This window comes from Carassius auratus, chromosome 30 (genome assembly GCF_003368295.1).
Source record: "Carassius auratus strain Wakin chromosome 30, ASM336829v1, whole genome shotgun sequence".
In the NCBI taxonomy this organism is placed as follows: Eukaryota; Metazoa; Chordata; class Actinopteri; order Cypriniformes; family Cyprinidae; genus Carassius; species Carassius auratus.
In genome coordinates, this window is record NC_039272.1 from 25,308,261 (window position 1) to 25,333,561 (window position 25,301).

At 36.0% G+C, this 25,301-nt stretch overlaps 1 protein-coding gene and 1 long non-coding RNA gene across 4 annotated transcripts in view; both read right to left on the reverse strand.

Annotated features, from left to right (window-relative positions):
* Positions 1–1,811, reverse strand: part of LOC113049763 (uncharacterized) — a 70,953-nt gene extending 69,142 nt beyond the window's left edge. Inside the window, exon 1 of the long non-coding RNA XR_003276644.1 lies at positions 1,549–1,811. This is a non-coding gene — a long non-coding RNA (uncharacterized LOC113049763). The remainder of the gene's footprint in view (positions 1–1,548) is intronic.
* Positions 1,812–6,260: 4,449 nt separating this feature from the next.
* On the reverse strand, positions 6,261–24,341 carry dtx2 (deltex 2, E3 ubiquitin ligase). Of its 3 annotated transcripts, XM_026212380.1 has the most exons (10): positions 24,248–24,341; positions 23,500–23,793; positions 21,326–21,914; positions 16,112–16,170; positions 12,290–12,427; positions 10,134–10,201; positions 9,662–9,823; positions 8,731–8,892; positions 8,383–8,472; positions 6,261–7,102 (listed from the first exon to the last, which is right to left on the reverse strand). In XM_026212380.1, the coding sequence occupies exons 2-10, from the start codon at positions 23,690–23,692 to the stop codon at positions 6,842–6,844; spliced, it is 1,722 nt and encodes a 573-aa protein (XP_026068165.1). In that variant the 5' UTR covers positions 23,693–23,793; positions 24,248–24,341; the 3' UTR covers positions 6,261–6,841. The 3 variants fall into 3 exon arrangements, with proteins under 3 accessions (XP_026068165.1, XP_026068164.1, XP_026068166.1); XM_026212379.1 differs by having other exon boundaries at positions 23,500–24,324; XM_026212381.1 differs by lacking the exon at positions 12,290–12,427 and having other exon boundaries at positions 6,842–7,102; positions 23,500–24,325.
* Between the last annotated feature and the right edge of the window lie 960 nt (positions 24,342–25,301).

Here is a 25,301-nt window from a genome sequence, read left to right on the forward strand (position 1 = left end):
AACGTGACACACTGATTAATGGCACAGCGGCTGAGACTGCCACTGAGCTCATGAGATAGATGGGCTGGAGTTTAGTTTGACTTCAGACCACTGCATGTCACAGATTAATGCTCATCCTTCTCTGGGATCTTGGCTTAATGCATCAAGTTAGGCAAGCTCTTCAAAACACATAGATTGACAAATTAACATCTCACCAGAACAAGCAATGTTGCAGCATGATGATCTATGTTTGTCCAAGTAACACTGCCGTTTCATTTCATCTTACCTGTCTGGTCATGATCAAAGATATAAAGAAAGACTATCATTTATATCTAACTAGATTATCTATCAGCTTAACATGTTAAATGACAAAACTCCCTCCAAAAGCTTTTTTAAATAAAATAGAACACTTTACTGTTCAAAATTTTAGGGTTAGTGAGATTTTTTTTTTTTTTTTTATCAAAATTGATACTTTTATTCAGCCAGGACACATTGAAGATGTAAAAAAAAAAGAGAGATTAAAGAAATTTTTATATGTTAAAAAACATTTCTATATCAAATAAAGCTCTGCTCAACAAAATCTCTAAAGAAGTCATTCCACGCTTGATATGGCAGCACAATTTGAAAGTAATTCTAATAAGAAAAAGAAATGTTTCTTGACCACCAAACCAGCAAAAATAAATTTTACTTTTAAATTGTAATAATATTTCACAATATTGCTGTTTGACCTGTATTTTTAATCGAAATACAATTGAATTAGGGAACTTAATACCCTTAAAATTAATAATCAATCAATCTTATTGACCCCAAACTTGAATAGTAGTGTACTTTACAGTAGGAGCGATTTTGTCCTTACACTTTACATAGCTCATTTATCATAAAGTGTGTGGTTATCTGCTTCTGCTATTTGTCATTTTTAATGTTTATAGCTGAGTATTTAATTGTGGTTGTCAACTGTGGTGGAAAGCAACAGTGGCCATTTCCAATGTATTCCAATTTAATTGCTTTACCACGGCTCACTGTTCGATCTAGTTAAACAAAAAGCAATGTATTGTGCAATTTTGGATCATTAAAATACATTTTAAAAAGTCTAAAAATGGTCTTCTGAGGCAGATCAGAGAAAAATCCATGACCACTAGACCAGCTTGTTAGTCAATTACTGATCTATGTGTGCACTGTCCAACAGAAAGAATCCCACGACTTACTTGTAGCAGATGAGATTTTAATCAAATGTCTGGCAATCATGTGAGCATTTGAATCAGTCAGCAAGAATCATTTATCTCTCAAATTACTGTGTAATTTCAGTTAATATAGTTATGTGCTATTAAAAATGCATCCATTAGTTATTCATGTGTCGTTTGATGTCCGAAGTAATGTTGTAAAACATGATGTTAGACCCTGCACTGCCATCTATCGACGAGGACGAGCAAAATAGCACGCGTGCGTCACTGCTCAGGATTTCTTTAACATTAACTCTTAGCACCGTCGGTATGCAGTAAAGGTAAAAAAAAATATTAAATAAAAATAGGTAAATAAAAATATTCAGCTTTAAATAACGTAGTTTCAAACCTTGCTACAATCGACGATGCTACAATGGCATGCTAGCCATATCCTCCAAGTAGGTGCAGACTGGAGATCTCCAAAATGGGCAAGTGGGGCGTGAACTCCAAAATGGGGCGGGGTATCCTTTCGCAAAGACTTTGCTGTGGATTCAGCTAATTATTAAACTGACTTACATTTCAAAATAAAACTTTATAAATTAAACATTGTTTCTAGTTAATCTGAAATAAAATATTCTATATAAATAAATATTCTCCATGAGAGCATATCCAGAGGCAGCCAGCAAATCCGTTAATGAATCAACGTGAGGAACGTCATCATAGTTGACAACCGCAAAATACAGCAATTAAAGTCTTTCAATTTAAAAGTGATATTGATTTGAAGTGTTCTTTTTGTAATGTGTAGACTGAAAATGTGTTTCATTTAATTTGGCATTGCTCTCATGTTAAACATTTTAGGAAAAAAAAAAGTTTTGACTAGATGTATAACATTGACCTCACGTTTTATTTGGTTTCACAGATATCCCCTCAAATTAAAAGTTTAGCCCACTCACTGGTTGTAGGTGCATTTTGTATACAAATTTAGTAGGCTATTTTATATATTTTGTTTGTGATTTATGTAGCTATTTATGTGAAATACTGTAGTCTGTACTTTGACTGCATGTTTACTAAAGTTGAACAAAAATAAATAACCTTTTATAAAAAAATTACTGATTAGTCTCAATCTCATTTACACTATTCACACACCTCTTCACCAAAAGGAATTTATTTTTTATTTTATATATATTTTTTATGTATGAAACTAGATTACATCTCACAATTCTGCCTTTATTTTAGTTTGTTTCTTTTTTTTTCAATTCTGTCTGTTTTCTCTCAATTGTGAGTTTATATCAAACAGTTCAGATTTCTCTTGTTGGAAATGCAGAACTGTTCATATCTCGTTTACGTATTATAAACTTTCCCCCCTCATTTTCCCCCCTCAGAATTATGAGAGAATTGTTAGATAAAAAGTTGCAATTACCTTTTTATTTTATTTTAATGCCATGGTGGATACAAGCTTCCATAGAATGCACTTTTAAAGTTAGAAATTAGCAATATATATATATATATGTTTTCAAAGTATATTTTTAAGAGTATATATACATACTCTTCTAGACTGAATTCTTACATTTATGAAAACAATTCATTTTTGTATTTATTTTTCATATCACCCCACTCTTTTGAATGGGGATTAGTTCAACTTGTAAAAATCAAGGCCAAGCACTCAAGGACAAGTAAAATGTAAAAAGCCTTTATTTTCTCATGGCTATACAAAGTTAAAAACAACCCATTTTTGTGTAATGACCTGTTCATCAAGTTCATTTTGTGCACCTAATTAATATTCATGAGCCAGCCCATTTCCATGTCACAACCAGCACAATTGTACTACTTAATCTTTAAATAAAATAAAGACCCATGGTCAAAATCATATTGGCTATGCATGAAGAAAACCATGTTGTAGTACATTAGAGCACCAGTAAATCAAACAATAGCTCTACAATCATTATTTTCATAGCAAATATAACTTGAAATTAAACACTGATGCTTTTTATCTATTTCCTTAATTTGAGATATCAAGAACCAGCAGTAAAACAAGTATATGATCGAATAATATTCTTTCAGAAACTTCTCCAAGTGCCCATTTCAGGAGAAGATGAGCCTGTGGGCATGCAGCGGGACACACTTCAGTGGAAGAGAGTCATCACAGCACCCTTCGCTCCTTGTTTTAATTACACACAACAAACGGCATAGATGTTTCCTAATAAGATGGAGTCAGAGAGGGTCTCATTACCAGTTATGAAGAAAAAAAAGGAGGGAGGGAGAAAGTGGGAGAGCTTTCATAAGCGAAAGAGAGGATTCCTCATGCATACAGAGGAAGTGAGTACAATACACAGACAGTAAATCAGTTCCAAAATGAGTTGGCACGAGAAGTGTTGTGCTTAGAGTATTTGTTCAGGGTAGAACCAGGGGTAATACATTTTTAGGAGATCATCTCAGAATAGTGATTGATCTACATCATATTTTCATCTGATTCAAATGCCATTCAGCGGATCCAGAAAGTGTCTGGAAACCTAAAGGCACAATTCAACCATTATGTAATTTATTTTGAAGATATGTTCCGTTCATGTTTGACAACTAGAAAACAGTGAATTGAGTTTCCAAACAAGTTTTTTTGTTTTTTAATTCAATATTCGACTTACTGTAAGAACAATGTCTAAGTTCTATGCAATAAATGTCATGCAATCACTTAATTTTGCCCAGGTTTGGATATTGTTTGTCAGTAAGTACTCAAGATATCAAAGGAGCTGCGTTCTTGTGATCCGAATCAACACTTGAGACACCGGAGAACAAGTGCGTTCGCTGTGCATCAGCATTATTCTTGTTAATCTTGTTTGATCTTCACATTTGCATTACACATCTTTTACAGCGCTACCACTTAGCAACTATTTATTCTTACCTACAATCAAAGGCCTGGTTTTTATCAGCCATGTTTTTCAAAGTCAGTTCATTTGGGACATTTAAAGCACATTGGCAACCGTTTTGTGCTGCAGGCGCATATCAGTTACTTCAAAAGCAGAGCAAATAAGATATAGATGCTGAGAAGTTAGAAGTTGTAGAAAGAGGAAACGTTCAATTTAAAACTCTAGTTTAGATCTTGATAGGTGGCCCAATGATTTTCTCTGAGCAACCAGCATGTCTGTGACACTTTTCAGCTTTCCTTCCACGAGGGAAGAACAGGATCTCACTCTATAGGTGAGAAGAGTTTGTCTTTATAAAGCACAAGAGCAGCAGCTCTGTGACGCAGAAGTCCTGAAGTCTCACAGAGCAACACTGCCTTCTACTGACACAACGCTACATTCCACATCCACTAAAAATATAAAAATCATTTATACATATGATATATTGCAGTGAAAGTTTAATTGGTTGTCAATAATATGTATGTGTACTATGCACATTTATTATATATATATATATATATATATATATATATATATATATATATATATATATATATACACACACACACACACACACACACACACACAGCATTTTGAAAATATTTACATGTATATATTTATATTCATATAATTTATATTATATATAAATATACTTAAAATATAAAAATATTTCTTAAATATATACATGCATGTTTGTGTATTTATTTATACATTATAAACATACACAGTACACACACACATTATGTAAACAAAACGGTTAATCGTTTGACAGCACTAGTTTTAATATATATTTTTAAATTGTAGGATCTACCTTTAATCATTTTAATGATTTAGCCCAGTCAATTAAAGGCTTTTTATTGCCTTTAATAGTGCCTTTGAGCAATTCATCTTTTCAGTTCATATTTTAATTCGTGCGATGATAAAGCTGAAAGTTCAGCAGCCATTATTCCAGTGTTCAGCAGCATGTGATCCTTTAGAAATCCTGCTAATATACTGATTTAGTGATGTAAGAAACATGTCCTCTCATTATTGTGAATGCTGAAAACAGTGCTGATTGTTTGTGGAAACATGGATTCAAAATTCAGAATAAAATTTGATATAGAAATCTTTTGTAACACTATAAATGTTATTTTTCATCAACTTAACGTGCCCCTTCTGTATCAAGGAATAATTTCTGATATTTTATGGCAATTTTGGCAAATCTTATTCTTAATACTGTAATGCAATCAATCAATCAATCGTGAAAGTGTTCACAATATGCATAGTATTAACGGTATATGATAGTATTTGCTGTACTGCCTTTATGCAGAATGAAATTAAACTTTAGAGAATAATGGGAACAAAAAAAATTTAAGGCAGATTTTCTGGACGCATTACAGTATTGAGAATTTGGAGTGAAAATGTACTTAACCAATACCAAAACCTTAAAATTGTTTTTATTTTTCATTTTTTGGTGAAATGTGACCTTTTATTCAGATTACTGATGGCTTTGGTGGCTTTCATTTAGTATTTTGTTGCAACCAAATGCCTGGAGTTCAGTATTTCATAACCGTGTTAACAGATAACAGAAACCAAAAAGTGTTGTCATATGGAGTAATGTTTATTGCTGATTAGAAGTGAATATATATTTATATATATATATATATATATATATACAGTTGCATACATTGTAAAACCAAATATCCCATATCATGGAATATGAGATGATAAATGAATGAATGTGCAGAATCGCAGTCTTAAACACTGCTGATTGTCTCTAATACTGCAACTCAATGATAACGCTGTGGAATTGCACCTCTACACCTATTTTCAGGATCCGGACTACAAGTAAATAAGCACTGATATTTTTTATTATTTTTTTTAAACAACATTATGTAGTGTTTACGAGCTGTTCAATGTCTTGTATTTTTGTAATAGAAAACGTATTATGTGGAATTGAGACCATCACTGACTCACCCTCGTGTCGTCCCAAACCTGTATGACTTTCGGTGGAACGTAAAAGATGATATATTTTGATAAATGTTGGAAACCGAACAGTTTTAGTTCCCTTTGGACTGCATTGTAATTTTTGTCCTGTAAGTCGACGGGAGCAGAAACTATTTTCTTTTGCCTTCCAAAGTAAAAAGCAAGTTTGGAACAACATTAGAGTGAGTAAATGATGACCGAATGTACATCTCTGGGTGGACTATCCCTTTAAGTCCCTCATGATTGTAAACAAAAATCCTACAAGAAAGAAGTAATAGCAGCTAGTGAACACCATCACCAATCTAACCGAAACAGCTGCAGATTCTGTAAAAGTGCCTTTTAATTTCTGAAGCAGTACATTTTACAGTACCTAGTAAAGATCTATGACTTGCATTGATGTGCAATTTGGACTGTTTTCATCTGCTTTTAAAGAACCACTGTATGCTTGATTCCCAGTGATAGCACAGTGGTCAGAGTCGCAGATGCCCTACTGTAATTTAGTAAGTCATAGCCTCTATGATGAATCGTGTGTTGAGATGGATGCTAAACTGGCGCGTTTCCTCCTGGCACGAGAATCGTTCACCCTCATCAATCGAAAACATTCAGCCGAGCTATTCCTGCAGAACCATCTGTAGCTGCCTTACAACACGGTGAAAGTAAAGATGACCACGAAACCAGTGACCTCACATGTGCCTTAATATTCTAGACTCAGCCGAAGTGTGGAAACGGATTGGGGAAGTTGGGTTCAACCACATTCGCATCCATCCAACCAACAGCGCAACACCAGTTTCCCCTTTTTGTCAAGTTTTATTAGCTCTACAGTAGATGGGACGGTCCGGTTCACATGGCTGAACCTTGAGCCTCTTGGCTCGGAGTGTCCCGTTTCAGGCAGTCCTCCGTCACGCCTTGCGACGCCAGTTCAGAGAGCACATTGTCCAGGTAGTTGGGGTCGGGGTAGCCGTGGCCGGAGACGTTGGACATCATCTCCGTCTTGTGGTGGATCTCGTTCCATATGACGGTGTCTGGCTCCCCTGTGGTGCTGGAAGTGCCCACGGTGAAGATGAGGCGCCGTGTCCACGCCACTTTCAGCAGCTCCAGCACCTGGAGACGTTTGGAGAAGATCAGGACCCTCAGATTTAAAGTAAACACGGTTTGCAGTTTGCTTTGAGTGGGGAAACGCAAACCTGAGCACTGTGCAGAGATCAACATTAAATCTGAATGCTGAGCAAGACATACTACATTTCTTTTGTTACTTGTTACTGCAGTATGGAGAGATTGATTTTTCTTGGAACTTAATGAACTCGGGTTACAAATGATGTTCTGTGGTTATAGGCAATCAATAAATGCTGGAGTTGAAACATTCTTGTAAAGTTTAGGACGCTCTGATTTCAGACCAAGTTTTACTGGCACAACTAGCTCACAATGATTACAGGGCTGAATAACGAAGATGGACCACTTTCCCTGTTGGGTCAGTGATTTTTGATTGTGTATGTACAATTTTTAGACCTAGTAAACAAAAGCATTATTCACTCAGAAATGACTATGCTGTCGTCCTAAACCTGTAAGACTTTGTTTATCTTGGGAACACAAATGAAGGGATTTTTGATAATCTCTCATAATTTGTGTTCACTTGCAAAGTATTTCTTAAATTAACTATAATTTGGGAGTCATTTTAGTATAGAAATGATAACATTTGATGAAAAAAATATTTGTATATGAGAAAAATGTGTATTTTTTTAATACATTTTGTACATTAAAAAAACATTAAGTAATAAACAAATTAGACATTTCTAATTAGACATTTAAAATTATAATTTGTAAATGTAAAATAAAAATAAAAATCCATAGGTGTGTGTGTATATATATATATATATATATATTTTATTCTTTTACATTTTAAATTAAAATAAACAATTATTACAAATTATTTTTTTTTTGTTTCCTCATTTAGATAAAGCATCAGTTTTAGATTTTTCACATAAATTTTCCTGCAGTGACCAACAGAAAAGCTGATTTAAAAGGTGACATCACTACACCATTGACCTTTTTTTTATTACCGCACCTTTAGTAACATGCACCGAGCATTCAGATGTACTTCTCTAGCAGCTGGCCATTTATTTGAGTTTTCCCTTTGTAAAACTACTAGTAGCCTGCTATATTTTTACACACAATGACATCTTAATGGCATGTTGGTGTCAGCGTGTGAACAGCAGCACCAAAAGCCAATGCTTGTGTGAGTAACACATACTACTGGAACAGTTGATTCAGCAACTGAACGCTAATTTAACAGCTTTAATCTATGAAAGGGCCAGTGATTCAATATTCTGACAAATGAGCATGGCATAAATCTTTATTTGAACTGGGACAATTCTCTCCATTACCTTTCTTCCTTTGTCATTGTCAGGAAGGAAACAGAAGCGAGGGAATCCTCTGCACGTATACGGCTGCCCGGGGTTTGGGTGCTCAGGACCCTGCAGACAAAGAGTGCATTAAGAAGATGAGTGCTTAGAGCGGCCTGAGGCAAGGACAAAACCATTTCCACACAAAAGAAGGAGTCAGCTATGCCCCTGACAAACGCAGTCGGCTGGATAAAAACATTTGGCTGGTTCATATGGACCTCTAGCACTTCGTTCAGTTTATTTAGAGGTTACTGTTAAGAATATGCTTAAATCATGGTGCAAATCAATCTAAAACATTTCAGAGCACATCATCAGCTTGCCAAGTCAGACCTGTATCCCGGGCGGGATGTTGTAAATGATTTGTATAGTGCCGCAGTCTGGGTGGCCAGGCAAAGACTGAGGGATACTGTAAATCTCCATCTTGCCCTTGGGTTGGGTGCCGGTCTTCTCTCCATAGATCAACTTACATGAGGGGCACTGAAGACTCCCATCCTGTGGTGTAACAAAAGTGAGCGAAAGTAAAAGGAAGGATTTACATTAAAATATCTGCAATGTTTTGTAATTACATGCACCCATTGTAACTGCTGGAGAAATAAAAAAAATGCATTACACACACTGACGTTCAAACATTTGGTGGTCTGGAACTTTTTTTTTGGAAAAATTCAAACGGTTATTTGACAAGGACTGACTGACTTATTCAAGGTCACTAGTGAATTAACCAATAGTGACAGTGAAGACGTTTATAATGTTACAAAAGATTATTTAATATAAATAAATGCTGTTCTTTTGAAATTTCTGTTCATCAAACAATCCTAAACACTGTCACTGGTTTCACAAAATATTAAGGTGACAACATTAATAATAAGAAGAAATGTTTCTTGAGCAGCAAATCAGCATATGGGAACTGAAGACTGGAGTAATGGAACAGAAATGTTGTGATCTAATATAACTGTATGTTTTTTTGTCAAATACATGTGGCCATAGTAAGTCTAAGAGACTGCTTTCTAAAAACCTCTGGCTTTTGAACACTGCAGTATATTGGAATACTTTTAAAGGTATACTTGATCCAAAGATGTCAAATTCGGTCATCATTCACTCCAAGTTCACATTCCATATCCATTTCTGAATATTAACAGTATACCAATCTGCAACAAATCCTGGAGCTACCCAACAATAGTATAATACACAACTAATAGAACTTATTTATTTGTTTAGTTCCCAGATCCGTGTCAGTTAGAAGTGTTGGTAAGGAAATGCACACCTTGGTTCCATTGTTGTACATGGCCAGCATGCAGAGCATGTGGAAAGTGTGAGCACATTTTGTGAGTTTGCCCACGGTGTTGGGCTGAAGAGACTGAGAGCACTCGGCTGGGACCTCATAACCAGACGGGCAGGACAGGCGCTCCATACAGATAATACAGTCCTGAAAGCACACAGCCAGATGTCACATCTCACAGGGCAAGGCATGGATAATATTTCCAGAAGAAGCATTAAACGTATGGGTGAATGGCATAAAAATATATACAGGTCATGTTGTATTTTAAGACCATTAAAAAATGTTGCATTGTTACGAAAGAAAAAAACTGAATAATAGTCATGAAAACAAATGTACCAATTGTCCAGAAATGCAAAATATTTCATTCCATTTAATCATGGTGTAAAATACGACCTGGGAAATTAACCCATCTATGCTAGTACAAAAAGTGTTATTGGACCGTGAACTTTAAATATACCTCATCTGGGACCACAGGCACTTCCTCCATGTATTTCTTAATGACTTCTTCTGGTTTCTGAGCTGGTGCTAAGAACATAAGACAGACCGTAACCTACACGAGTCCAATAACTGGCGCTCAAAATCAATCATTACATTTAGTTAAAGACACCTTGAAAGTTTAAATTACAGTATTGTGGCTTGTGGCGCCATGTATATTCCTGTCAGCCAGGCTGTGTGTTTGGTTATACTACACAGATTTTTGTCCAATCAAATGAATCCTTCCTCATAATACCACCTATAAGAAACAAATCATTGTGTATGGCTGTGACTCATCAATTGGATTATCCTTTTTTTAAATCATCAATATGTCCCACCAAAAGTTTATGTTTCGACCATTTTGTGGGTTATTTAACATCCAAGTATCTTCCCTTTACAATATGAAGTCCTCTCTAAAGTGCATTTTTAAATATAAATATATAATGAATTATTCATAGTTAGAAACACTTTGACTACTTGTGCATTATGCAGACACTTAAATGTTTATTTGAACATAAACTCCTTCTGGATCATTAACGTAGAATGCTGTGTTTGTTTTGGTTTCCAAATGACCAGATACATTATGGAAATGTGTTTTGGTAGGACGCAGTGAGACATGCTATGACATCTGTTTCCAGCGTATTTCCAAGGAACAACCACCAAATAACTAAGGCAATAAAGTTTGCTCCAGACTTCCTGAATCAGAGTTTGCTCTAATGAGAGCATTTTTATGCATTATACACCGATTATAAGCTGACACATAAGCTGATGTAAACACAAGCTTATTTGAATTTCCCCAAGAAAAGTTGAACTTAAACCAATTAAAAACTCTTTATGTTTTGCACACCAATCCCTAAGGGGATAAAGTGATGGTGGTGGGTGCATTAATATTTTAATGCTTTTACTTATTGTAAAGCGTTACCAGTTAAATGTATAGATAATATACAAAATAGTTGTTTTGTTCTTAGGAAAACATAAGCATTACGTTCATAGCATTAAAAATAAATTGTTACATTTTATAATTAAACATACTATTTCTACTAATAAAAAACCATTCGCTAAATAACAGTTTATTAGTGTTGGAACATAAATAATGTGACTAAATTTGTACATATATCAGCAATTTTACAGAAACTTTCAAGGGGGCTCATCCAATCAGAATGTTGAGTCAGAAATATATTTTTTTGGTTTTCTTAAAGGAAACTCACACTTGTGTGGTTCCAAACCGTTCCAAAAGTTTCTTTCTCATGTTAAACACAAATGATGATGTTTTGAAGAATTATAAAAAAACAGTTGTTGGTCCCCATTGACTTCCTTAGTAGGGAAAGAAATACTATGAAAGAAGATGGGTACCATCAAATGTTTGATTACCAGCATTGGTCAGAATGTTTTCTTTTATGTTCAACTTAAGAAAGAACCTCATACTGGTTTGGAACGTCACAAATTTTCATTTCTGGTGAAGTATTCCTTTAAACAGCCCATTTTTCCATTTTTCCAAGAACACACTGTTCAGACTGCATATACTGGGTGTTAGTTTTTAGAGTTGTCAGACAACAGAAAATGTGTTTAGGATGTTTTAGTAAATTGATATTAAAGCGGTAAACTAACATTGCTTGTGAGTGTCAGTCTGAACCTAATATCCATCTTCTGTATTAAAGACATTAAAATAAATGACGTTAACAACAACACAGGTTATGTAGGGTTAGAGAGAAATAAAAAATAAATAAAAAAACAGACCACCAAACAATTGTTATTCCTTAAACCCCCCAGCAGACATCTGTCTGCAGTGTCCCACAGGTGAGCAGGCAGGTGTCAAGCCGAATACCATCAACGGTGCATTCATTATGTGATCGGGAAGATGGAAGCAAGACAGCGTGACCATGACAGCATTATCGTGAAATGGGTGAAAACATGGCAGCCAGAGCAAGCAATAAACAGCTAAACATAAACATCTCGCAATGGACAGAAGGAGCATGTCAGAATGAAGCTGAACTACCAAACCCCTTGAGGAAAATATAAACAGAAAGAAGAATGGTAAAAAAAAAAAAAAAACAGCCATTAAAAAAAGGACAGGAGGGCAGCAGTTTGCAGGCCAGCGGAGGGCAGGTTCGGTCGAGCTGGTTGGCGGTGCTTAACTACCTGTCCTGGACTGTCTCTTTGCCCTCTTAACGGAGTTGGGCTGGCTTTTGGTGGGCCTGCTGGAGCCACTCTGGGAGAAGGGGGCGGTCAAGAAGCGAACTCCCAGTCCTGCAGCTGACATCAAAATGGAAGCCATGCCTGGAACGGACGGAGGCCATGTGGAGACATGCAGGAGGAAGGGAGGAGGAGGAGGAGGAGGAGGAGTGAAGGAAAGGAAGAGTAATGAGCCAAGAGTGGAGAAGCCAACCACAAGTGAGGCATGCTCTGATGAGGTCAAGAAAAGTTTAGAGTCCTACTTACTGTAGAGGAAACTATTTCAGTCCAACACAGAATCCAGAGACTAACTGTGATCCGATCATTCAAACCACCTTCAGAGGAAACACGGGTCTCTTTTGGCTATCTGACTATTTGCATAAAGTCTGGTCCACACTGACAAGAAGAGACCATCTGATTGACATGTAAAGTTACCAACCACAAATCAAGCTGCTTTTAAGTGACATTTAGGAAATTTGAAATCCATTAAACCATAATAACAGACCAGTGTGAAAGTGTATGCTTCCTGGTGCATCACAAGCAACATTAAAGCAGCACAGGGTTTTAAACTTGTTGCTTTAAATGCACCAACGCATTTGGAAAAACCTGAACATAACCATTACATATTTAAGAGAGCAAGACTTCTGAAGTTTAACTATTTTGTCTTGAGACCCATGTTGTGAAAAGCATCTGGTTGGGGTCAGATGGACCCAAATTAGTGTAATTATACAGTACATTAAAGGGGTCCTATTATGCTCTTTTACAAAGTCTTGATTTTGTTATGGGGGTGTACTAGAATATGCTCTCATGCTTGGTGGTTCAAAAAACAATAATTGACCCATAATTTACATTATTACAATACCTTTCTTCCCATCCTGACACAAAAGGCCCTGATTAGTTCCGGGTTTGATGAAGGGCTGCCTTCCGAAAAACTAAATGTGTTGTGATTGGATCGCACAGAACACGCCGCACTGATATTGCAATACTTATTAGAGTGGTAACTCCCGAAGCACGCATCATTACTTGCCGGCAACCCGCCAAAATAAAAGCCTGCTGATTTTATGTTTTAATTTGATGAAAACGCTTTTGTTTATTTATTTTTAGACACTTTTTTCCAAAGCGACTTAAAATAGGGGAATACATAAGGCGATTCTTCTTAAAGAGGCAAACAAACAAAATTTGATTTTGTATTTGTATACAATACTACGACTGCTTTTTATTTTTAATAATATTATCATACACTATTATTTACTTTATTTACTATTATTTAATTTAAAAAAAACTAAATAAAGTGTAATAATATAATAATTATTATTAATTATTTTTTATAGTTGCATTTAATGGGTCACGCTATAAGCAGTGTGAGGACCAAACCAAATCTCCAGGTTCTCTTATGAGAACCAGGCTGAAAAAATAATGTGCACCTCTGGTAATATGTTTTGTTCTTTGATTCTAACATTATAACATGAATTGCAGGGTAATTGTTTTGCAGTTTAATTAGTTCATACCATAGTCCAGTGTTTTCCACAGACTTGCACTCTATTTGTCGCAGCATACATATGCAGATTCCTTCTCTGCCTGCAAGAGGCTCTGTCGGAGTAGTAGAGATCTAGTTTTCCCTGGTAACTGCTGTACACAAATGCTGCTTTATCAGATATTACATGCAAAAAGAAATGGAAATGACATCCACATTTTTAAGAAGACAGTCGTCTCCTTTAGAAATAGTGATATAAAAACACCCGCACCCAGTTTCTTATTTTGAAACATGCAGTGCTCATGTTTATTCAACGAAGTCAAAGCCTTTGGGAAAATCCATTTGTGGCTGTCAGTTTTGATATTGTGGTGGCACCACTCATAACTCTATGTATGGGAAACATTGTAGTCTCATAATTGAAGTGTAAATTCTGCAGATAATTCTACATAATTGTCCATGATTGTACTATCAGCAATTTATAAAAACTTTTCATAATTGTAACATACATATTCAGGTGCATATACAATAATTAGCAGAATCTAGACACCACAGCAGCACTTCTTCGTCGTCTTGTCTGATGCACTCAACCAAGTGTTCTAACCGTGACCTCACCCCTCCCCACCCCCAAACCATTAAAATTTCTGTAGGCGGGAACTATTTTAATGATATTCTAATGGGCCACTTTGTGACATCACAAAACCCGGAAAACAATGCTGTGGTCCAAATGAGCTGTGCGTTGTAGTTCTTGAAAAGGGAATCGAAATCTCTCACTTTGGAGTGGACTTTGAGATTTGTAACTTTGTAGATCTTTTTTTATGCCCAAACATTCACACTGTATACAATTCATAACGTGAAAAAGCATAATAGGACCCCTTTAAGACGATTAGCCATTTAAGCAATCCAAAGTTACTTAAAATCCACCAATAAACTGATTTTAAAGATGATCAATCATAATTTTCCACATCCCTTACTTACACAGGCACAATACCGCACAAAATATAAAATGGATAGTTCAGTCATTTACTCACTCTCATGTGGTTCCAAACTAGGACTATACAATACTGGAAATCGCACGGGGAAAACTTCTTAAAAAAAAAAAAAAAAAAAAAAAAAAAACACCAAAACCTGCCGGAATGACTAAATGCACAATACAAGCACTATTTATTTGACATTATTGCCTGTGGCACTGGTAACAAAATGGATTGACTCTAAATCGGAAAGAAGTAATTCAGCCGATCATGAGGAAACTCGGCTAAAACAGATCCCTGGCCGATCGATCGGTGCATCTCTTTTAAGTAAACAACTTAATATGTATTTTACATAGCTTATGTTGTCTTTATGAATTTTTTGAACGGTCAAAGTTTTTGTGGGATTGACATTTCATTAGAAATATCGTTTTTATTTTGTGTATTTTTTATATATTTGCTTTTCAAAGATATTATGGGCTTGAAACTACTTGAAGGTGAGTAAACTTCTTTAACATTCAATATTCAAAAAACTAACAATTACCCCATTGTGTAAATCCAGATCACCCATTTAAACATTTGTGTTTGGATCATCCGAGTCTGACAATAATCCTAGTCCTGAACGATTCTTTAGTTTAGTGTGTTAACTATTCACAATCCCTGCACACACACCATTATCCATGCAGAAGCCAGCACAGACACAAAAATCACACAAAATATCAGTGGATTATGCTGCTAATGAAAACTATAAATCACACAAAATGTCCACGACATGGAGCGGTCAACAGTCAGTTGATCATGAGCGATAAGAAATCCTACAGTTAATCTAATGTTTGCACTGATCACGCCACCTTCAGTCTAGTGAAAATTACATAGGAAACATCACTTTGTCCCAGATCTGTCTTTCTGTTCCCCGAATGCCTCATGCATCTTAGTGCAGCTGCTGTCAGCTACAAGAACAACATATCCAACATCCCAAGACACGCACCATTAGCTTGAAAGCTCATTTAAAGCACACCAACTCAAAACCCACAAACTGGTGACTCAATGAAGCCACTAATGTCATAAACTGATATGTGACAAGCAACTGATGCAAGACAAAAACATCAAGGCGGAACCAAGTCTGAGGCATGAATAGACTTGTGACATTGACTGAAGAATACCAAAACTAACTTCACTGACTATCGCTGCTCTGGGAAACATCTGTGTGGTTCATACTGACACTCCCAAGAAACAGTTCAGCTGCCACTGCAGCATCAAACGCCGTTCTGGGATGAGGAGGAAGAGAGCCCAGTGCATCACTGGAAGGATTTTCTCTGGTGTGGCATGTGTGACGGGTGAGTGTTGTACCTGCCAGTGCAGAGTTCACATTACTGGATCCGTTCATGTGTAGAGGGATGGTTGGGATGCTGTGGAGACAGAAACCGAGATATTTTAATGCATGTAGGCATTAATGCATGAGAACAAAAGCTTTTCACAATGACTTACACTCCCATTACGGAAGCTGTGTCATGTTCTTTTTATGATACACAAGAGAGAGGGTATTGAGATAGCTGAGATTCCTGTTGACGACCTATTAAAGAAAAAATGAAAGCAAGATAGGATCCAGGGAAATTCCCCAGCCTTCTCGAGCTGTCATGGTGTAATTCATGCTATGCCATCTGATACGTCTTTTAAACACATACTACCTTTTCACAGATTTAGTGTCAGTATGATTTTTTTTTAGAAGCAACTAATGTTTTTATTCAGCAAGGATGCATTATATTGATTGAAAATGAAGGTAAAGACATAATATTTCAAAAAGTTTCCAATCTTATCTTAAGAAGCACAACTGTTTTCAACATTCAAATTAATAAGAAATTTTCTTAAAAACCAAGAAATCAGCATATTAGAAAGATTTCTGATGCATGATGTGACACCGAAGACTGAAGTAATGGCTGCTAAAAAATTCAGCTGTGCCATCACCAAAAAATAAATAAATAATCACATTTTAAAATATATTCAAATAGAACCAACTTATTATAAACTGTAATAATATTTCACAATATCAATCTCTAACTATATTTAGATAAAGCAAATAAAGCCTTAGTGTTTATAAAATAATTCTTTAAAAATATTAAAGTACAGATAAAGTAAAAACTTTTGAACAGTGTATATACTCTGAGTGCATGAAAAGGAAATAAAAATAACTAATGAAATACATATACATACAAAATACACAATACACACATATACATACATATATATATATATATATATATATATATATAGGGGTAAGCGATTTTTCAAAAACGCTTTGGAAAACTGAATTGGGCTGAATAACAAAAACGTATAACCAATTAGCAGAAAGGGGCGTGTCTACTCACGATGCAGAGGACAGAGCTTTCGGTCTACTAGTGATGGGAACTATCAAAATAGAGGCGAGAAGCTTTTGTGGCAGGGGTGTGTTTGTTTTGGTGATTTCAAATGTCAACATTGGCTACGAGAAATCACTTACCCTTCCTTTAAACAAATCAAAAATCCTTTTAGGGAGAAAGATGTGAACTTTATCCTAATGCCACAAGTGTCACATTTTCTACTTTTTTAGATAAGACTTTAAGTGACGAGAATATAAAACCCAACGTATAAGTACTTTTAAAATATTAATTTGATGCATACCCTGAAAGAACAACATTATTCGTTTTACAGCAAAATAACAAAAATTGTAAAATGCTAAGTAACTTGATTGAAAAAAAAACTGATTTATGCAAAGTGTCTAAACCTCATTTAAGATGTTTCTTCTACTATTTTAATCTTCTGCTCTCCTAATGATTCTACTTTGGTTCATCTATGTAATGACACTCCAAATCACAGGAGTAACAGCTCACATGACACTCCCACAGTGATCTGAGAGTCTCATGACACTTGGGTGTGATGAGGCTGAATGCCAGGAAATTTCAATCATTCCACACTGTGTAACAAAACTGAAACCCTAAATATGAGCATATCTCAACTTCAGCAAGCAACACTAATAAGTCATGTACGCTCTGTCTAGATGCTGTCTTTTATTGCTCGTTTTACTATTAAGCTAGTGGTTTTGGTTTGGACTTCAGCTGAGACTTCATTTCAGAGTAATCACAGTCACACCCACGGACTGCTGGATGAACGTCTGATGCATACGGCACACAAAAGTATAAACACTTCAGGAGTTTCGAAGTCATCATCGGATTGGTTGAATTATACAGGATTTCCAGGAGAAGTGTGCATCACGTTCTTTAATGTTCTACCTGGAAACAAAGACACCATGATGCCAAAACCCCTCACGAAAGAAGAAAAACACCTTGTTTACAACTGTGATGATAAGTGCTTATCAGGATCAACTGAAATATTTAAAGTTTGCACCATAAAATCTTTAAAATACGAGAGTTTTACACACCAGTCTGTAATAATGCGACATTTCCACACCCCAAAACGTGACGCTGAACAAAACAAACTCTGATTGGTTGTTTGACAAGTTGGTCAACGGCCTCATGGGCGGGCCTTGGCCAATGAAAGCTGCCATGGATTCCAGACCTTCAGCCATCAGTCTGAAGGTCTGACTACACGAGACTAGAGTAATGACAGAGCATAACTTAAGGTGCACTCTGTCCTCTTGTTAATTAATCTAAGGTCTCACAAGATCAGATGTGGATGTTCGTGTGAGTTGACTCTGTGAATGAAAAGTGAGATAGGTATTCGTAAAAACAGACGCTTCCTGGTTCCTTTCGACCTAACTTTCCATAAAAGAACAATGACTCAAATCTGGGTCTTCCCCTTTCTGTCAACACAGTAAGTGCAGACTTGCTCTCCTCCACATGACCTAAAGACCCACACAGAGGGAAGGATATGACACCATTACACAGAGGAACAGCCAATTATAGTATTGGGACAAAAGGAAGAATGATCATTAAAATCAGTCCAGACTGAGAAAAGAAATTGTCATGTTGTCATCCTGGTTTTCCCGTTTACCTTTTTTGCACATTTTCACGTGTATTACCTTTGTTGCAAATTTCTTAGGCAACCACAATTCTGGTTGTGCTTTATTTTTACGATAAGTGCATGAACACAAAACTTATTGTGTACTTACCCAAGGAATTAAAGAGTAATATCATGTAAATGCATGGACTCAGAGGAACAGTTCACCAAAAATAAAAAAATCTGCTATTATTTAAGTTGAGGTCACATTTACTGTTGCTCAGCAAAATTTTATGGGCAAATTCCAGTCATTCTAATAGAAATGTGCACGTTTCTGGAGTTTTTCATTAGGGCAAAAGATTTCCCAACTCTGGTTCATGTTTCGTTTTCACAAATTAACTGTGCTGACTGACAGAAAGCTGCTTTGTGTAAGCTGTACTTCATACATTTCTACACTATTGACAATAGCCCTTTTCTTGCTGTGAAATTCTGCTGAAATTTTGCATGTGTGACTGTACCTTAACTTTCTTTTTTTCTTCTTCTGTAGAATACATATCATTTTGAAGAATTTTGGTAACCAGCAAATAGTTCTGCTTACCATTGACTTCCCCTGTACAATCAAAAACACTGAGACATTTTGAAAAAAGCCATACTGGTATGCAGAAACGTGAGGGAGAGCGTAAATTATTTTTTTTTTTTTATCACACTTAATTTTAAGGTACAATTCTCGCTATTAACCAACCATTAACTAAGACTTTTGCCTTAATTAACTAATAATTTGCTGCTTATTAATACTTACTAATGTAGTTGTTAAGTTTAGGAATTGGTTAAGATTAGAGATGTAGAATATGGTCATGCAGAATGTGTGCGTTATAAGTGCTAATAAACAGCCAGTATGTTAATAATAGGCATGCTAATAAGCAACTAGTTAATGGTGAGAATTTGTCCTTATACTAAAGTGTTACCAAATTTTCTTTTTAGGGCAAATCATCTCTTTAACATGGGTAGATTTCAAGTTTGCCACTTGGTTGTGTGTTGATACCTAGTTATTACCTAGTAAGTACATAGTAAGTACATAGTAAGTACACAATACCTCCAGAAAGGCCTATAAAATAAACTGCCATTTTTAAACTAAAGAACATATCCAAATGACTATTTACAGTAATCAAAATTATGCTTTTACCACAAATGGAGTCACACAGAATGACGGAGTGTGCAACTACAAAGTACACAAGAAGACAGGCACAATGACGTAAGGGTAAGAGCACAGTAGCTGATTTAATAAAACCTTTAGACCTTTGGTGTCATTTGAAACTCTGCAGGTCAAACATCTTGTTTCCTTATCATGACTAAAAGCCAGTTGAGTATTTTTAAACTGCTCTCTGTGGGAGAACTTCCATGCTTGTGCAAAACCTTTGAAAACATGGCTAAATAATTATCTTTTCTTTACAAAAAAATACTTCAGTGGTTCCACGATACAGTAAAGGTATGAAATATGACCCTAGACCACAAAACCAGTCATATGGGGCATTTATTTTATATTGAGACTTATACATCATCTGAAAGCTGAATTAATAAGCTTTCCCTTGATATATGGTCTGTTAGGATAGGACAATATTTGGAACTATTTGCACCTATTTCAAAATCTGGAATCTGAGGGTGCAAAAAAATCTTAAATGTTGAAAATGAGAGGAAAACTGTGCAACAAGTAGCCCAGTATGTAGAGTTTCGGTTCATGTTTGTGCTGCGCAAAAGGAAACCAGATGGCAGAAAACGGCATCCTATTTTTCTTTAGGTTTATTTTTAAAAAAGCAGAAAGATTTGTTTCTATTGTGAATGTAAACAAATAAAACCAAACACTTTAAAATTCCGATTATCTTACGACTAAAAGCAGTAGTTGCTTCCACTGTTAGAATATGATTGCACCAGTGCCACATGCGTGCTCACTGTTAAGCTTTGCTACTTTGACAATGCAGCCGGTTCATTATCATAGTAAAATACAGTCCGTCAAACATCTGGAAAAAACACACACTGCTCAGTTTAAATGTGTAGTAAACTCTGTGCCATTAAGTGTTATCACCGTACCGCCGCGATGTTATGCAAAACATTTTGTTTTACGTGGATATTGGAACGTAAGTGAAGTACATAAATAATATTATGACACTCAAATACATCGCGAATAAGGAGAATTCCAACATTGGTTTCAGTTTCGTTTTAGCCTAAATAAATTAGTTTTGGATTGTTGTTTATGTAGCTTCTTATATTTTTAATTCTTGTCCTTTTCTAAATACTGTTAACTGAAAGGATTTGTTGTGGAGTGAGGGGAACTAAAGTAGCCTAGCTATGTTTACAGTGTTACTATAATGTTTGTAAACATTTAGCTATTTCTAAACTAAATAATAAAGTCAATTTATAAGCGACTTATGCTTCTTTTTCCTCTAAATCTTTAATATCATTTTTTAATGCATAGTGTATTTTACCCTTGCATTTTTTTAAAATAACAAATTAATTTTTAAATCGTTTAACTGATTGTATTAATCAGTCAAAATTCAAAAATCATGGTCACAAATGGTAAATATAGGGGATAACCTGCAATTTTTTCAAATTCGGAATTAAGCCTGGTAGTCTTACCTTAAGCCATTTGCATGGTGACCAAAAGCCTGTGGTGGTCCTGAAGGATGAGCCACCGAGGTGGGGGTGCTCCATGGGCCATTCCATAACAAGTTCCCCATGGAGAGGGGTCTTCTGGGGTAGGGCGAGTAGGCTGAGGAGGAACTGGTTGCAGGAAGTCTTCCATGCTGGGGCTGGAGGCTGGGCCGGCTGGCCTGCCCCGCAGTGAAGGAATGCCGTGACCGGCTCAGCATGGGTCCTGCGGCGCTGCTATTGCTCATGCATTGGTGACAGGTACAGGCTGGGCCCGAGTGAATAACCGAACCGGAAGCCAGAGGATACGGCACACTACCTTGCCGCCTGACGCGTCGTCTGAAGCTGGTGGACTTGTTGACTTGCTCCAGGGCAGTGAGGTCCACAATGTAGTTGTAGCCGTGTGAGCTCAGGTCAGCCGTGGCCTGCCCTGCCTGGTAGCTGTGCTCCAGCAAAATGGAGGTTCGGATCTCATACGCTGTCCACCCTCCTTCATCACTGGCCCACTCCCAAAGAACCCCGCTGCCCAGAGCAGAGGACTGTGGGAACAGGGATCGCCGCACAGCGCGCATCTTTCCTTCAAAGGGTTAAAGAAAAAAATTCACAGTAATTGGCAGATCATTATCATTCCAAAAAAACATCTACACATTTCTCAACCACAACAAAGATCTTCTCTTCAAAAACAAATGTGAAAAGAGCTGTTTTTATCTACAAAATATGCTGTGCATCCTGTCAGAATCTGTTAGCTTATTTCCTGAGCTTTTTGTCACCTCTTTCCTGTTCTTTTCCGTAGAGACCACAGGTGTCGAAAGCCAGTCAAACATCCCCAAAAACAAATCTAATCTCCAGTTAACAGACCCAGCGCTATTATATATATATATACATACTGCAGCACTACACATCTTTACCCAGAGGATTTAATGACCTGTTATCAAGGATGAAACATAAATATCATACATTTAGAGCAACTGAATTTCCAGGATTCACACTAGGCTTATTTCACTCTGTAGATTATAGAGACACTTCCTTGACAACTGATAAAACATTTACTTAAACCAAATGGAGCAATAAGTGCGTCTTCTTAACACTCTTTTACAGTAAAGAACTGTGGTGCTACCAGATGGTAGTATCATCACATAACTCAGTATATGGGTTAATAACGTAAAGATGTCAAAGACTACTTTTAAAAAATAAATAAATCGGACAAAATCTAGTATAAACTGAAGGTTTTATGTTCTTAGAAATGTCTTCAGTTTATTAATGCAAAACAAAGTCTACATAACACTATAAACAATTATTAAAAACAAGTAGGCTATTAAGAAATATCAAATATTGCTCTAATTTTATATACGTGGCTTAAAATTATTTATTTTGAAAGGAGAATAATACTTTGTATATTATTTTATATTAGAAAATTATCATTTATTTACATATGAGCAAAGATGTCAAAAGTGACAGCAAAATACATTATTTTACAAAGAATTGTACATTATTTTATTGAAATTTCCTTCAATTTTTAATCATTAATTTTTTCAAACTTTGTATTCATCCAAGAATACTGGAGAAAAAAAAGCTACTTGATACGTTTGCAACACTGATATAATAATAAAAGTTTTTTAAGCACCAAAAAGAATGATTTCTGAAGGATCATGTGACCCTGAGGACTAAAGTAATGGCTACTGAAAATACAGATTTGCCATCACAGGAAAAAAATCACATTTTCAAATATACAGAAAAGGTTCTAATTTTTTGGTGTTTTACCATTTATTTTACTTAATAATGATCAAATATATAAAGCCTTGGTGAAAACTAGCAACTTATCGACTCCAAACTTTTGAATGATTGTGTGTGTGTAATAAAACTGAGGTTTTCACCCTTATATATCATATAATATTATATAAACACACACACACACACACACTTTTTTTGTTTGTGAAACAAAGTTGATTCTACAATATACTTTCATTTTTATAAGATATCAATCTCCAATTAATGCAGTTAGAACAAAAAACACCATAAAGTACTATGGTACCAGCAGCATATTTTGGGATATTCACTATAAGTCCATAGTAGTCTGAAGTTTAATACAGATGGTAATGATTCATATTCAGCACAGTACTATCAGTAACTCTTCATCATCAGATGTCTGAGGTCCCACTCACCGGTGTCCTGTCTGAACTGTTTGAGGTTGGGGATGTCGATGATGTACGCAGACAGGCTGGGGTCTGCCTGTGCCAGACTGATGCCGCTGCTGTTGGCTCCTCTCTGGAGACTCTGCTCGATGTAGCTGCTCACCTGTCCGGTGTAGGGCCTCCAGAAGCCCAGATCATCCTGCCATTCCCAAACCACCGCCATCGGCTGAGCCTGCCCCGGCACTCCAGACGAGGAAGAGGACGGTGGTGCGAATGACGGTCCGTTTCTAGATCCACTCCCTCCTCCGGAATGGAAACTGGAGCCTGTTGCCATTTTGTCTGTTAGAAAAGATCTCAAGCGCCCGCCAGCGATCTTAAAATAAGCGATCTGGCCCAGTTAACACCACCACCACCACCCTTTCAGTTTCACCTCATTTACGTCCAAATAGCCTCCTAACTAATAGTATTCAGTAAGAGATCGATTAATATCGTCACTACAGTGTTTTATTCAGCAGTACGCGTTTATTTAACCGCAGATTTGACCAAAAAGCCACTGACGTCGCATCATCTTCGGCTGCTGGAGTAAGTTAGCAGCTTCAGACTAACGTTAGCCGCGTCTCGCTCTCCTCTTCCCCATTCAGAGCGTTACTGTACGGCTACCAGGCTTGTAAATCAGTATTATGTGATACAACGGTGACTAATTACAAGGCAGCAGACTGGAGTTGTCAGGTCGCGAATAAAAACACACCCCTCGACATGATTTTTCTAAGTAAGTTACCGTTCCGCACTGGGTTGTAGCTCTGTGGTGACTTCCTCGCCTGCCGTTTGTGTTTGTGTCGCTGCTGCTAGACTCCCGTAGATACACACTGTGAAGCCCGACACAAGAATACACCCCTTGGAAATATGGCTTTACTGTTTCCGTAATTTTTACAGGTTTAAAATAAAATATATTGTTTTTTATTATTATTATAAACCTTACTTCTGGTACTACTATTGAATGTCATTAATCGCATAATAACAAATACTTGTCTTTGGTAAATAATGTTCCACTTTTATTTTGAAAATATCGATAAGAGATCTTGACAAACTAAGGGTCCTTCTATACACTTTTTATTTTTTTATATAAAGAAGTAACGTATATAGATGCGTGCTATTTGTATTATTTTAACAAGTTCTTTGTCCTAATGATTCAATGACATTTTTTCTAAACATTTTGCAGTCAATCGCTGCGACAGGAGGATTTGGAAGAACTAGTCTGCATTTGATTAATCGAAAAGATCCGACTCAAATGAAGCGTGAGTACATGAACTGTCGTCAAGATTTAAGTAAACAACAACAACAACAACACATTTTTTAAAAATACATTTTATATAAGTAAGTTATTATTTATGTTCCGAAGTCGTATTTGCGTCATATTTGCATGGCAATTTATTTCTGACTTAATTGTCATTTTTGTTGTCTTTAATCAATGATAATTTAATTTAGTGAAATAAAAAAAATATATAAACAAAAAAAATTACTACGTTAGCAAAGGTGCCAGCGGACATCAGAGTGTCTTAACTCTAGATATATCAGTGGTTTGAACTGAAATCTGATATGCCTCATAAAACATCACACATTCATAAAGCTCAAGTTTAACTAAAGACTTAAGACTTAACTTAGAACACTTTATTAAAATTATATTTAAGGAAAAAATAAAACTACTGTAATTTCAAAACTTCTAAATAAAAAATAAAAGGTAAAATGTGTGCTGTTGTCTTTGGCCCAGCAGATGGTGCTACTGATGATTTTATCTTTTTGGAATATTAATTTTTCTTCTACGTTAATCTGGT